Genomic DNA, 16,617 nt, shown 5'->3' with positions numbered 1-16,617 from the left:
TAACCATGAAGTTGGAGTGTGACCTCCTCTGAAATGCAGCTATCAGAGAAGTTTTCTTTTTTGGTGATTCTGAACAATAGTTCTGTCTACTTCTTATTTCAACCAGATCTTCGAGCAAATTACAGTAGCAGCAAAGATTGAGACGGCAGATAAATTCTGTCTGATGGGTGCTGTGAAAATTATCCTTCTTAGTGATCCTCCAAAATTAGTATACAGTGATTCAGGTTCTGTCAGAAGTGCTGCCATCAACAAGTCAACAGTAGTCTGAAAATAGCATGACTAGAAATAGAATGCTTTGTAGTTTCAGAAAAGAAACTTCCTTGCAAGGTGCAGGACTGTAATTTTCAGGAAGCATTTCTGGCAAAGGGGTTGCATATTAAAGACTAAGATAATGATTCTAGAGATGATTCCTGTTTTAGCACTAATTTTGATGCTGTAATCAATTCCCAGGAATTGATTAGGAGAAAATATTTTTCCAGGAATTTAACTTCAACCATACATATCTTTATTGATATATATGACATAGGAAAGAAAAGGCACTTTTTTATTTAGGAATTGAATGTGTTCTTATATGGTTATTACTCCACAGGATTTGAGAGAAGGATTTTTTATATTTATATTATGCATAGACCCTGTTAATAGCTTTATATTTTTCCTATCCTAGCTGTTTATAAAATTGCATATCTGTGAGATTCATAACTGTGCACTGCATCAGTTTATTATAACAGCTGCAGATATAGGCAATGAAATTATTGCTTCAGGCCTTTAGACATTTTACCTTGACCCAAATGCTAGCAAGACATACAGGGTAATCCTGGGACTCAAGCATGAATGAAAATTTTACAGTGGAACAGGAGTAAATCTTATGTCAGTCTGCTGGCAACAGACTTCCACATTAGATTTCAACACCAGCAGTGGTATCCCACAAATGTAGATGAGTAAATCAAAAGTGTCAAAAGGTGAAAATTAGGGAGCATAAATTTATTTTTATTGGCTGTCTATAAACCACAGTGTCCCAGACTGTGATAGATTGCACACTTCAGTGGTCAGTCAATAATTTGTTTTTTTAAGTAGCCTGAGCATTTTATTATGCATGATTTCCTACTCAAGAGCCAAATTCTAAATATTTTCCGTTTGATTTCTCTTTGCCAGTATTTTATATACAGCTGCATATTAGGGCTCATTTCCTGTTCTGTTTTCCTGAGGATAAATTATGAGTTGAAAATGGTAATAATGTTGATTGCATTGGTGGGCTACAATGTTATCCTTCTGCACACTCATGGGCCCATGCTGGATGACTACAGCAAATTTATGTATGCAATGGCACCTCTTAGAAGGTAGGTGGCTAACTCCAGTCTTTCTGAAGTTAAATACTACCCATGGTAGCTCTTACGTCATGGAACGTACTTGTTTGGCTGTGTAATCTGAGTCATAATGTAAAATCATTGTCCTGCTGCAGTTAATATTTGATTTAATGTCACACCTCAGAGCATTAGAATAAAAGAAGTCTTGACAAAGCGTTTAAATCACACACTAAAAGAAACAGAGTATGGTTTAATTTGCATTTTTGTCACAAAGGACGTTACAAGAAGTCATCATCAAGTTTTTTAAGACCTCAGGCTGCATATCGTTAAGGCTTTTAGAGTGTATTTGCTACAGGCTGAAGAAAATAAGCTTCCCCAGTACTACTACAAAGTCTGAAATGTTTACAAATTTAGTCTTAGCGATTGAAAAAATTAGTAGACCAACACTTTGGATTTTTTTTTTCCTTAAGGTACATTTGTATCTTAAGTTTTTAGTGTGACTGCTGAAATCTTTGTTACAGTTGATAATATATTGGACCAAAATTATGACTCCAGTTCTTGTTATTGCTGTGTAAAATAATTGTTGGACAGCTGTAATTTCTACCTCATTTTCAAAAACAGATTGTCTTCTGTATAGGCCAAGTGTATAACATGTGCCATACCAGAAAATTTGGATATTCATAGTGTAGTTTCAATACCATTTTTCCTATGCTGTAACAATCATGGAAAAGGATCTCAATTGAAAAATAGCTTTAAAAAAAAAGTGTAGGTTCTCTTTGCACTTAAATCTAAAGATTAAGTGAACAAACCCAAGTCTTTGTTTCCATTTTATTAACGGAAAGAGTGTGTGTGTGATGGTATGGAGAACCAGGGGACGGGTTAGATTGAGCTTGTGCTTCTGGCAGCTTTGATTTTGTCAGTCAAGCTCTGTGTCTGTTGGTATTTTCCTTCCTAAATGTCTTACTAAGGTTCTTGTTTCAGTGACATAAGTAGGAGAGTTCTACTGTGAACTTATTTCCATTGCCTTTAGTGACTTTTGCCAAAGCAGAGTTTTTAATAAACTCTGTAAAAGATCTAGTTTGTGCCTTCTGAGGTGAAAAGGTATGTTGGGAGTTAGGTGCTTTAGTTTCTGTTTCTTCATATTCATTGGATATTGTCAATCTCTCCACAATGGAAATAGTGTTATTGCATTAAAAATCTATTTTTATTCTACTTGTATAGAATAAGCCACAAATGCTCTCCATTTGCAAGTAAAAAAGGATATTATTTTTCCTAAATCCTCATCTTATCGTTGGACTGCAAAATGTAGGCACATTTGCAGGGAATGTAGTAGAGGCAATTAAAGCTACATAATATAAATAATGATATTTCATCAAATAATAGATCATATCATATTTAAATGTTCTTAGTTTATGTACCAAAAAGTAGGACATATAAACTGTGGTCTTATTTTTGTGCTTGAATTAATATTGGTTTAACTTTTGAGCAACCTGCTTTACTTAAATTTTTATTTTATAGGCCAGGAATACTGAAGGACCTGAAGACAATGGGCTCAATTTCCTTGTTCATATTCTTCATCACATTACTGGTTTTGGGTAGACAGGTAAGACACACACTTCTCTTCACCTGCACCAGTGGACACAATGGCAGCTGCCACGTGCAGCCTGTCACCTTCTCAAAGAAACACCTTTGTCCCGTTCTTTCCCATACCCTTGCAAAGGAGTGTCAGGAGCATCTATAATGTTATTTTCTTTCTTGCCTTCCAATACACCCTTTAAACCCACCAATAACTATCACTGACACTATGCTGATAGTGTACTGTGACTATTCCTTGTCATTCTGACCAATACTGGCTTGTAGCTTCCCAGTTTGCTCCCATCTGTCTGCATCCATCTGCTGCCTCCCTGGTTGCTTAATTGCAAGCTATTTTCTTCACAGTTGTTACAATTTGGTGCAGACACAAAAACAATACAGCATGCACACAGAAGTGTGCCACATGCTGAGGCCATGGTTGCACTAAAACTGTGACCCAACAGGAAACTACTCTTTTTATGACCCAGTTGTGCTTTTCCAGAACAAATGTGATGTCAATGGTCATACCCTGTACTTAGCTGAGGGAAGATGCAAGGGCAGTTCTTTCTGTAATTCCTCAGGCTCCTACAGGATTCATGGCTAAAAGATGGAATTCTAGCCCATTGTGCCAGAACAATGCAGTGGACAAGACAGGGCTCTGAAATGGAAGAGGCAATCCATGTGAGATCTCATGAACAGCCCGAGCCTTCACAGACTGCAGCCTTGAAAGGACTTTATCCCAGACTGTCCTTAAATCATTCATGTACATTGCAACTCCTCAAAAGTTAATGACTGTCATTTAAATTGCCATGAAGGCCCTGCAGGTTACTACATAAAAACTTCTTCTCTGGCAGTTTGTGCAGTATTTACTGTAGTGGGAAACATCCTTCTTGATTTAGAAATAATAAATAACATTCTTCATCTGCCTTGTCACCAGCAGCACATTGGAGTTTGTTCATTTGATGGTGGTGACAGAGTGGGTCTAGAGCGCAGCTACTTTCCCTCAGAAAGAGGGACAAGTTCTTCATCCCATCAGTGGAGAATCTTTAGTCCCTGTCAACCCAAGTTTCAGATGGAGGCAGAGGGTGCAATACCAAGAATAAAGGAGAGAAGGAATGTCATCTTCACTGGGAAAGGAAAAATTTCTGGGTGGGTTCAGTCACATCAACAAGAAAGTTTGTTCTGCACACAACTACAGGTGTTCTCTGTCACACCAACTAAGAAATGATTGCATAATGGAAAAGGTCTTCATTTTCAGAGCTGCAGGTCCAGGAACCTTGTCATGATAGAATTTACTTGTAACTCTTCAGACTTTTGCCTTTGATTTTTCTAACTTATTCTCCCTTAAAGAAGGAGAAAAAAGCTTCTGCATTTTCAAATTATCTCAATCAAAATCTTAATATTACTAGAAAATGTTATGAACTAATTTTAATACATAACTGGCATTTAAAGTTACTGTTGGTGATATTGATTGGTAGCAAATGCTTGGAAAAAGCATAGGGGAGGAAATCAACCTGCATAGAGTGACCTTTTCACAGACATATACTTCCCACCTTTTGCCAGTTATTATTTCTGTGGCTGTGTTTAATAGCTATTGGCTTTTCTACTTTCTGTGTCACTGTCTGATCCTATTTTTATCCATTTTATCTTCCTGGTGTTCCCAACAATGATAATGAATTTTACAGTTTGATAAAAATTCATGTGACAGTGTCTGTCTTTCTGTTTTCAAACTTCCTCTTTACTACTGTTATTGAGTGGCACTTGCAGGATGCTGTTGAGCTGTCTTGGCAGTGTCAAAAAAGTCAAATTCTTCCTTACCCTTCTTCCACAGAGGGTAATATGCAAGTAATTTCTCTGTTAGTTATTGCATTTTCTGCAGATAATACATATTGTTTCTTCTTTTGATACCTGATTATTGTAAAAATGCTAAAGATAACAGCTACTGATGAAAAGGATGGTCTTACTATTTCCCTTCAGCTGCCCTTGGTGCTCCTCTGTCTCCAGGATGAGTAACCAAAACGTTCATCCAAACAAAAAGTGGGTGCTGTCTTGCAAACCTAACTCGGTGAACATGGTCACCACTGGTCATAGAGATGCCTCTCCTGAATCAAAAGCAGAGGCAGGGGATCAGAGCCTCTGGTTCTGTGGGGATGATGAGAGGAAGAGTTAGTATATCATTACATGGTTTATGAGCCTGCTTAATTCCTTTAGCTGCACAGCTAGCATCACTGCTGGAAGAAGCAGACCTTCCTTCAGCTGCTTATTCTTATCCTTTTGTCTCCTCATTTGTACTGGCCCAGCTCACTGTGTAGATGTATAGTGGATCGAAATAAGGAAATAGTCAGGATTAAAAATTAACCCGGCAGAAATGGCTGGGCTTGAGCCAGATCTATTTTCAAGATTTATGGCATAGCCACAGCAGTGTTTGTGCCAGAAATGGGGGTGAAGAGACAAAAGCAAGGTGGAAAAAGCAGAATTGGGTTATTCTGATGGCCTTCCAGCAAAGGTGACAACCATTTCCTGACACTGAGATGAAGTGACTCATTTCACCCTGCTTAGAGTTACCTGACCAAGGGCTGGCAACAGGCAGACAATGTGTTGAGAATAGTGATTCTTCCACCCTTCCCAGGAGAATCCAGATTGATGTGGGCTTGACTGTCTAAGAAGTGTGCTCACATTTAAACACTGTTGAGCACTAAATCTCTCTTATGTTCTGCTTTGAATCCAGTATTGACATAGCCTGTGAATTCCTTTCTCAACAGCACCTAAAATGTTATGTGTCCCATTCCTCTATAGGCTGGCTGTATAGTTTTTCCATGATTGATTATATTGTAGTTATCCACACTGAATTTCATTGGTAGTTGTATTGCTGAAGTGCGTGTGTCAGCTTACCAGAGCTGTAAAACTTATTTCTTTGTTGTCTCTGTTCTGTTTTTTAGTGAGCTTTTATTTTGTGAAGGAATTCTTCTCTTTTTGAAAAAAGTAGTCTCTTCAAGAGCCTCTTCTGAAAGAATTCAATGAAAACTTATTTCACTGCTAGTCACATGACCATTTACTTCTTTGCAGTAGGTGGAGGCATGTTTAGAGAAGTATGTCAACTCACACACTTGTATCAGCATTAGCCAGTATGTCTAAATAGCTCTTTTCCATAGCATTTGCTGGTTTTTTTTACAAAGTACCTTGCTCTATTGTTCCTGCTTCTTTTCCAAAGATTTGCCTTTGTCAGTTCTCTGTCTGTCTTGACTGATCAGGATAATTTTTGTATCATACAAACAAACAAAAAAACCACCACCGCCACAATTCAAAGTAAGTTAGTGCTCTTCTCTTTTTGAAATATGATATGCTGACTTTTCTAATTTCAAAGCAAATTGTACAATTCTGATTTTTCTTTTCTGATCTCTGAGTTCTCTTTGCCCTTTTTTGGAGCAGCCTAAATTTAATTCAGTAAAGAGTAAGGTAGTAAATAAATTATCTTTTTTATACTAGCTTTTAAAGAAGAAACGTATTTTTGAAGTCTTCACTTAGCTACCACCTTTTCACTACAAAGTTGATACAATGTATGCATGTCTAATTTCAGCAGGCATCCGTGTTAGTTTTGTCAATTTATGCCAAGAATTTTGACATCCCAGGGTTTTACTGGATTTTTTCTTAATGAATACCATTTATAGCATTTGAATTTACTATCTATGTGTATTTATATTTACACTAATCCAAATTCTTGGATGTATAAATATCTAACACACATATATATAAAAGACATTCTAAAAAAGTGACTGCATGTATTTTGCATCATGTGGACAGTTCTGAAAAAAATCCCTATTCATGATCTCAAGCTTTATAGGACTGATAATTGCCATTTGATATAGGCACAATGACAAGACAACAATAAAATCCTATTTCTGAATTCCTGCAGAATTCTGTTCCCAGGTTCTCTGTACTTTATGATTTTCTGTATAAGTATTTAAGTCTCTGACAACTCTTCTTTTGCTTATAATTTGCAAATATCCTTTAGTAACATATAGTTATTTAAAATATTCAGCTTGTTTGTTTGTCATTCAAAGTCCAGATTTCTGAGATGCAGCAATGATCCATTCTAAGATGTCAAGTCCCCTTTTACTTTCAGAAGAATGTCACCTTTGAGTCAGAATAGCTAGAATATTTCTTTTGTAGTGTATTTCAGGTTTGCATTCTGTCCTTAGTAGTATTGGTATCAGCACAAAGAGAGTATGTCAACAGTGATTTCATGTGATGGATGTTCTCTTTCAGTTTTGTAATTAAATATTTAAATAATACCTGGCCCTTATCAACCAATTCAAAGGAAACCTGAGTATATTTCTCTCTATGCATTTAAGTGGAGGAATAATTTTCCTGCTACTGTTTTTTCATCCTGCAAGTATTTGGCAGATACAGTTTTGCTTCATCAGTTTTTTTCTTTCATTGCCTTTTAAAAGCATGCCAAATCATTTTAATTCCATCTAATTTCAACTTTCTACTCTTATCTTTGACTGTGATCTCAATAGAATACCTATGAATCATTTTGAGCTGTGACAGCCACTGTCCAGTCAGAAGGACTACTCTCCTTTTTAAGTCAATGCTTACGGACTGCTAATACCAGTAGTAGCACTTTGAAGTTTTTCTATAATAAGATTGCCATCATAATCATATTCTCCTGGTTAATAACAGGTTAATAATAGTCTTCACTGAGATTGCCTGTTAGTGTTAAACCATTCAGACTACGTTGAAATAGCTCTTGATTTTTATCAGGTCAAATGAAATAGGCCAAGAGAAGGAGGCTTTACTGTGGAAATAATGCCATAGAATTCATGACAACACCTTGGCAATACTGAAAGGAAGTGGAGAGAGCTCCACAAAAGTGCAGTTTTATTAATTTTCCACCACCTTTCTAGTGAAATTGGATCTCAAAACATACTGATACTCCAAGGATGTTGCATATTTTCATATAGTTCCAGGTATTGTTGTTGTGGTTACTGGAAAGCTACTGGGACAAAAAAGAAAAGCAGGATAAGGTATTACAGAAAGGAGTGCGAAACCAACCAACCAACCAACCAACCAACCAACCAACCAACTAACCAACCAACCAAAAAAAAGCACAACTACCAAAACCAAAACTCAACTGAGTTGGCCTAACTGACTGGGCCATTTTTGATAGTCTAATCATGATTTTATATACTAAATGTATATTATATCAATAGGCTGTTTTCTTTCTGCCAGGCTGGTGGCATAGTGTAAGTTCCAGTTAGTAAAAGTTAGGGTCTTCCTGAAATGCCCATTATTGTAAGTGAAATTCTGCAAAATAATATAAAGTTACAAAACTGTAAATTGTTTCCATTGCAGTGTTTGATTTCTGAAATTAATTTCTACTCAAGTTTAAGAGTAGATAAAGAAATCTTCCATTGTTTAAGACGCTTGCAACTTTTATTACTTTCTCCTGGGCCTTTTTGTTGGATTTGATAAAATGTATGTCAGAGTGTATGCTTGGGGTTTGACTTCTGTGGGACCAGGAATTATATTTGAGTAATAGCATTGTAGGGGTTGTGTACTGTGCTTATTTTGTCTCTTAAACCTGTACTCCAGCAGGACAAGATGCCTATTGTTTCTTTACTTCTGTGTCCTCTTGTAACAGAATGAATATTACTGTAGGTTAGACTTCCTGTGGAAGAACAAGTTCAAAAAAGAGCGGGAGGAGATTGAAACCATGGAGAACCTAAATCGGGTGCTTCTGGAGAATGTGCTTCCAGCCCACGTAGCTGAACACTTCTTGGCAAGAAACCTGAAGAATGAGGTCAGCTGTCTCTGTATATCCTCTACTCTGTAAGAAAGCAGTGTACCCTGGAAATACCACTTAATGCTGTTTTGAACAGTAGGTCATTACAGCGAAAATATAAGTTTACAGACACTTTCATTTCCTCTTTCCTTCCTGTAAGGTTTGCTTTACAGCACTGAATGCACCATAATACCCTGAAATAAAAAGGTGAAATTTTCCTAAGTGGCAATGCACTTTGCCTATTGAACGATGGTAAAAATAGGTGAGGAGGAGGAAGAACAGAATGGCTGAATCAACATGGGTTTAATTTTAAATCATATGCATTCAGATGCTTTTTCCTCCATGATCAGAGTGGAGTTGCAACCAGGTTCTGAACTTTCTTTTGTTCACTGGAGAGCTTGTTTATTGGAGTGAAAATTAACCTTTTCTCTGAAACAGTGGGTATGTTAATTCTGGAAAGATGTTCTGAACACTGAATTACCTGTTTATTCACTGCTTAATGGACCTAATCCAAGCACCAGAAAAGTCACCCAAAAGATCCATCTTTACTTTTCTGGAAATTAGATCTGCTCCTAATATTCCTTTACAGTAATAAAGAAAAAAAATATATAAATCCATTTAGAGAGAGTAACAGCTATAGAGTTCTTAAATGTAAGATTTTTAATTACTTGTGCTTGCCAAATAATTGTTTCAAAAATGACAAAAGAGGGCAGATTTAGGGATTCATATTTGATCTCCTGAGCCGAAAAGGACATCTTCCTTTTCACTGTGGTTTGCATTAAGCAGTACTAATCAGAACTGCATTTCAATACTTTAGTATTCCCTGCAAATATTCATTTGGTAGCTTAAAAAATTGCTGTGGGGTTCCTTTGAATGCAGTGAAGATTTTGGCTGGAAGCCAAGTTGACTCAGCTCCAGTTCTCAGTTAAAGCATTAAACACAGCAAACCATCAGGAGATTGCTTTCTTGATTATGTGCTACTCCACCTCAGCTCCCCAGCAGAGCAGCACCATCTGCTTACCTTTGTATCAGCTACCAGATTTATCTTGTCACCCCTCAAGATGTTTAGGTTGGAATGAGTTTACTTAATTTAATGAGGCACAGAAACTGTAATGTGCTGAGCTCCCCAACTCATCATGTCAGGTGAAAATGATTTGACATTATTTTAATGACATCCATTGAACAAACCCAAAAAACCAACCTCAAGTTGTTCCTGGTTTTCTTTCTTTCAACAGTTTTCAATAGAAGGCCCTTTCAAATCTCTGGAAGTATTCAGGAATATAAGTATCTGTCATGTCTTTAGATTTGTCTCAATATCAGCAATGTTCTGTATGTAGATACAGATGTTAGGGCAGATTAGGCCTTTGTTTTCTCTGTGTGGATACCCGAGTCAACAGATACGACACTGAAATTTGTCCACATTTTCCTTAGCTGCAAACATTCAAGTTAGTATAGTTAGATGTGTGTTCTTTTCTGTTTAAAACAGATTCTGAGATTAAGAAAATGGATGACTATTCTATTTCAAAATACTACTTCCCTTAGTATTTTATGCATGCAGCTCTATATAGAGAAAAGGGAAAACAAAGTGTGCTGCTGAAAAACAGGCAGAAGAAATGAAAAGGGAAAAAGTGCGTGGATGAATGCTAACTGGGAGCAGTTGGACTGTAGTTTCAAATGAGCAACAAAGTTCTTTTTATAACAAGACACATATATTGACTAATGTTAATACACCAAAAGCAAAGCTCCTTCAGAGTAAATAATAAAGGTTTATTTGCTTTAACCAGAACCTCTGGAGCTGGGTTCTGCTTATAGTCTGCATTCTGGATACAAGACAGGTTATTTTTCAATTGAAAGACAGACTAAAATCTAAAATGAAAAGCAGGAAACAGGGCCAGGATTAAATATATCTGCACCTGGCTTTTGCAGCTTTCTCCTTAATGCTTTTATCCTTCAGTTTCCCTATTAGTAAAAAGTGCTTGGGAGCTTTTGTGCTGCAAGCTAACTGGCAAGCCCATCACTGAGCAGGAGGAAATGTGCTTTATTGGCTACAGGATGGAGCTAGCACCTTACTTAGAGCAAAAATTCTGCCCCAGAGAAGCTGACCGCCATACCCTTCCAAGGGATAGAATTGGACTGGTTTGCCTTCTCTAAGCCAAGGAGATTTTCAGGCACTGGAGATGAGGGGACAATAAAAGGAACATACTTGCAGAATTTCTGATGTTATTAAAGAGAAAAAAGAAAAGGATTGAATACAAAAGACAGGATGATTTTATTTTTGTTAAAATAAGAAAAGCTGTTCCTTCCTAGAATAGTATTGCACTTAATTTTCTGACTACACATTTTGGAGAGTACTGTTTCAAGAGAAGAATTCTCAGGAAAATTAAGGCACTCAATTGTAACATCCTTTATTAATATGATCAAAATAAACTAGATGGGGATGACTCCTTGAAATTCTCTGAAATTTATTGTGATAGTCACAATTGGTACTTACCTGGTTATAAATAGTGACACTTGTTTCCATGATGGTGCTATGTTATTGAGCATTCATTAGTGGAGATGGATATTGCCATATTAGAGAGGAAGGAGGACAAATGGGTTGCTATAATTGAAATGAAGTTACAGGGAAGATGACCTGAGGAAATTGAAGTAAAGCTGGGTTAACCACAGAATGTAGTCTCTGCACCTTGTTAAGGAAATACCCCATCTGACCATCCAGGAGCCACTCTGGCAGTCAGACCTTCCCCAACAAGGGACCGAATTCCTTTCACAGTGGGCAATTGCTCCAGTGAGCCAACAGGTGCCCTGCTTGACTCCCCACACACCACACACTCACATTCAGACCAGATTTCCTTACTGGCTTGACCCTTGGGTTTCCCACAGCAGAGTCTCAAAAATCTGGATTTAATCATGGTGTGACATGAGAATAACAGCTGGAGCTGGGAATCAATATATTCCATCTCTACAGCATACAGTTGTGGTGGAGCTTCAGCGATGCTATGGGCATAAAATCCCTAGAAAATACAAGAGGCACAAAAATCTAGGAATAAAAAATTTATGTCCCCCAGCTGCATGTGTTCTTTCCTGTCCATCATTATTTTCATGTGTGCTCAGAAACTTCCCTCACACCTGTAATGGGATGAAGGAATCAGCAGTTTTCCCATAGCTCTGTTATTTTTCAGTTATATATCAGCTGTAAAGATCCACTGTGTCTGTGCACATCTGTGTACAGGCATACCACAGTCTTCCAAAAGGACACACTGACTGTCAAATTGCAAAACCCAAGCTTTGCTAACTAAAAAGGGAAATATTATCTTATGCTTCTTGAACTCACTGAATAAATCCTTTTTATGTGAATATTGAAATCACTTTTTACTCAAATAATAACTTGAAGGTAGTTTTACATTAAAGTAGATAGCAGCCTCATTTATACCTTTGTGTATAGATGCTATTTCTTTTTTTAGTGTTAGTTTAATAAATTTTCTTTCTTTCTTTATATCTTTTTTGGGGGATGTGAATGTGTCCTGAAAGAAGAGATAAGTCTAATGTTCAAAGGCAGTGGAGAGGAAACTGAAGGGGGTAGTGGGAGGTGGTCATTTTTAGCACCAGAATCTTTCTGTGGAGTAGAGATGCTCTCATTTCAGTGATCACAGAAGGTAGTGCCATAGTAAGTTTAGGTTCAGATGACTTCTTTCTTTTTGGTCCAGATCCTTGTTTTGCAAAAGAAAGAACAATTTGGATTTTTGCAAAAAAAAAAAGGGTAATTATTTTGTCCTCTTAGGCATATTGTCATTTTAGGTTAGGAACTATCAATCAGGGTCATATTCCATTATGCATTTGTAGTACATTGAGTTTGTGATTTTGGTTCAGTTTTTTAGTTAGTACAATAACAAACAGCTAATAATAAATTGGATATTGTTTTACAAAATACATTTTCAGTCATGCAAACCAGACTAAATTCTCTTCATAAGAAATCTCAGAGATGGGCCCTATCTAATGAATTAGTGAACATTTTGCTTTCACAAAGTTAATGTTCAGGAAGAAAAAAAAATCATGACAATATTTTCAGCTTTATATGTTAAGTCTCTTTTATGAATAGGTTTATGCATTGTTTACAATTAATAAATGCAGCTAAATGCAAAAAACATCCAACCTCCATCTTAAGGCATTCCAACTACTGCAGCACCTCTGTTTTTAGATCCTGTATACTGCACATTAATAAGTAAACTTATTTACAGCTGGGTATGATAATTTCTTTTTCTTTATACTGTTTTCTTTTGGACAGGATCTGTATCACCAGTCATATGACTGCGTCTGTGTCATGTTTGCCTCTGTTCCGGATTTCAAGGAATTTTACACAGAATCTGATGTAAATAAGGAAGGGTTGGAATGTCTCAGGCTGCTAAATGAGATCATTGCGGACTTTGATGATGTATGTACCTACAACAGGGATGGTTTCAATCTTACTGACTCACGATATGCAACAGTCAGAAAGCATACTTGAAGGGGAGAGTGGAAGAACTGTCAGAAAATACTTACAGGGACTATTAAAGGGAAAAGAGATTTATGTGGCATAAATCAGATATTGATCTGACATCATATTCAATTGCTTTTGATTTGCTATAGTGAGAATCATATGAGTATATATATTTTTTTTGCCTGTTAGGTGCAGCTCTTGAAACAGTTACATTACCTGCCATGTATTAATCACAGGTTCTAAATATGAATGTCTAAAGTTCAGGTATAACTTTGTGTTATACCTGATCTGCACTGATGATTTGATACACAAGCAAATCAAAGGATTGTAAAAGTTGTAATGTTCCATTCTCTGAAGTCAGAAGCAAGTTGAGAGTATGACTACAGATGAATTGGGAAAAGGCATCTATTAAGCCTCACTGAGAACAGTATTTCTCTACAGGGAAGCTATTAGTGATGAAAATACCAGTAAAAGGTATTAAAATCATGTCATGACTCAGAGAGCACAGTCTGAATTTGTGTATCTGCAGCTGTAGAGGGCATTTTAGCAGCAAACCCATTTGGAGAGCATTGGGTGCCCAATGTTCAAAACAAACTGGGTTATATGAACTAAAATCTTTGGATTTTAGTCCTATTGACATGGAGTATTCCACTGGCATGGAATAGATGCTTACTTTTAGAAAGCTGCATAAAGCTTAAGTGTTGGCTGGCATGGTGATCCAGTTCCAATATCACGTAAGTGCGAAGTGTACTGACTTTTAAAAGCTGTATGCAAAATAAGATGGATTTTATTCTCACGACTATAAATTTCATCTCTTTATAGTAAAAAGGTGTTTTAGAAGACAGAAATTCCCTTTCCTTGGAGCTCTGTAGCCATTGTTTTGTCCATCCTTAAGTCCTTCATCCTATATATATTCATGAAGCCATTTGAAACTGTTCTGACTTGATTCTCTGATTGGTGTTAAGAGTAACAGAGCTGCTGATCTGAATAATGAATGACTGTCATTGTTTTACAGTTATTGTCAAAACCAAAGTTCAGTGGAGTTGAAAAGATAAAGACCATTGGAAGCACTTACATGGCAGCAACAGGACTCAGTGCTACACCCAACCAAGAACAGTGTCAGGTACAGGAAAACATATTTCTGATTAATAAAAAGCATATTCAAATGAAGGTTAAAATTTTGTTCATTAAGCTGCATGTTATGTATAATAATGTGGCCTAGTTTTTTTCTTATTAGCATAGATTGTATTGTACTGGACAAGTATATACTTTAGTAGTCTCTGTGAATTTTTCTTCACATTGCAGTTTGAAAATGCCACCTCTGTATTTGCTAAAACAGGCCTTCTACTCTACAGTACAGCACTTTATTCCTTTATGCTGCATCAGGACTGGATTTACAGAGCATGCAAAAGATTGCAAGAACTAAAGTTTTCCATTGTGAGCTAGGAGGGATGATTTGCCTTACTAACTATACACTCTTAGAACACTCAGACTCAGCATTGAGAATATGTTCCTTTGTTTCTAGTTTACTTAATATGGTAGGATTGGGAACTGCAGTCATTGGAAATCCAGATCAGAGAAGCAATTCATAACTTATTCAAAAACCTTGCTTCTGACATGATCTTTAGAGTACTACAGGTTAGCAACAGAAACACAGCAATTAAGAATCAACACAGTCTCTGCTAAAGATTAATGTGCTCTTACCAAACTTCTAAACACAAGCAATTACCACATGAACTATAGACCCTAAGGATCCTGAGGACAAAGAATTATTTTAAATTAGCTCTGACATTTAATGCAGGGAGGTAAAGGAGGTGAAGAAAATGCAGAACTGCAGACTGAAGATGTGAAGACATAGAGAGCTCTCAATCACAACTAAAACTAGTGTATGCAGAGGAAAAATTTATCACTTGAGTTATTTCCACAATCAGGAGATCTACCTTTTAGCATTGCTTTGGTGATTTAGTTCACATTCTCAAAAGAAACCCACTAGAACTCAGCAGCCTTCATTCCAGATTCCCAAAGATGCACAGATCCTGCAGTACCTAGTGTGGCAATGACTGACTGCTAGACATACTGCTGGGAACCACCCCCAGCTTAAAATAAGCATCTAAGGAAGACTAAGTGCCTAAGGAAGGGGTCTGAATATATCAGCTGAACAGGAAACCATCTGTTTTAGCTAGGAGTGAACTCCAAAGGAAACAGGCTTCATTTATCTAAACAGCTGCTCCAGCAAGCACCACTACTGTCCCACCCTAGGCTGATGCACGCACTCCATGAATCATCTCTGAAGTTGTCATCTGTCCATCTCTTCTGTCCCTTTATCTCAAGAAATAGGGAAGATTAAGTAATTTCTCATAGAGATCAGTGAGTCCATGTCTTATGAAATCAATCACCTGTCAGGATCCTACCTTGGGCTGTGGGACACCAAAATCAATTTTCTCCTCGGCCTGAAAGGACTCAAAACAGCCCTTAAAATAAGGTTACTTTGTTATGTATGAGGAGAGATTAAGTCTACAGCCTTGATAAGTGGTATAGGCTCTATAAATAAAAGTGCAGCGTGCAGTTGCCCTCTTCCTCTTGTGTTTTAGTCATTTTCAGGTCTGTTAAATGTTCTCACATGTACGTGCTTATCTGCAAGATGAGATCAGTGCAAGAATTTTTAAAATTGTGAATTTCACTTGATCTTAAGCATTTTTTAAGGGTGCTGAGCTGTGCAACACTGAGAGGAAAGAATCTCTGTGGGACTGTCCACAAGCATTATTTATTATTAAAGGAAATGCAATAGAAGCAGACACTTAAAGAAAATTAACCAACAAATTCTAGGCACACATAGATATTGAGTGCCTGTGGGATTAGACAGCAGCTAATCAGTCACTTGACAATCAAAATGTTAGATTAGGCATGGTTTGGATCTATCACCTCTAGACTGCCTGGTTGTACACAAGTGAATTGCATCCTGTCTCTCGGCCATTGTTTGATCTGACTGATGCTGGACAGGGTGCCACCTTCTATATTACTTCTCTGCATCTGCCTGCAGAGGACATCCCTAAGGGCTTACGTGTCTTCAGTGTTCAGCATATTTTGGTTGTATTCTCACAGCAATCAAGGCTCACAAGAATGATTTTACACTGTTTGTCTTTTGAATTCAGGAACCTGAACGACAGTATATGCACATAGGAACCATGGTGGAGTTTGCATTTGCCTTGGTGGCAAAACTGGATGTCATAAACAAGCATTCGTTCAATGACTTCAAGTTACGAGTAGGTGAGTATCACAGGATACTTAGGAGAGCATCATGGACAAGGGGGAGAATTAAAGTAATAGCAGAACTGACCAAAAGGGCCACGATAGTAAACAGCACCATCTTTACCCTGTTTAAAAGCAGCCTACATGGTATTGCCCATCACCTCCTAGAGTGTTTCAGGGCTGGACTTGGAAAAGGGCAATATTCCTATTTAAGGAATGGTTGAAAAAAATGT

The 16,617-nt window shown here is 37.2% G+C and overlaps 1 protein-coding gene across 1 annotated transcript in view; it reads left to right on the top strand.

Moving 5' to 3' along the window:
• ADCY2 (adenylate cyclase 2) overlaps positions 1-16,617 on the top strand; it is a 206,010-nt gene that overhangs the window by 181,749 nt on the left and 7,644 nt on the right. Inside the window, exons 18-23 of the mRNA XM_064428914.1 lie at positions 1,153-1,337; positions 2,823-2,907; positions 8,521-8,679; positions 12,944-13,090; positions 14,151-14,258; positions 16,288-16,402. Coding sequence (XP_064284984.1) covers positions 1,153-1,337; positions 2,823-2,907; positions 8,521-8,679; positions 12,944-13,090; positions 14,151-14,258; positions 16,288-16,402 — 799 coding nt within the window. The remainder of the gene's footprint in view (positions 1-1,152; positions 1,338-2,822; positions 2,908-8,520; positions 8,680-12,943; positions 13,091-14,150; positions 14,259-16,287; positions 16,403-16,617) is intronic.

This window comes from Passer domesticus, chromosome 1 (assembly GCF_036417665.1).
Source record: "Passer domesticus isolate bPasDom1 chromosome 1, bPasDom1.hap1, whole genome shotgun sequence".
NCBI lineage: Eukaryota > Metazoa > Chordata > Aves > Passeriformes > Passeridae > Passer > Passer domesticus.
This window is presented reverse-complemented; position numbering and strand designations above follow the sequence as displayed.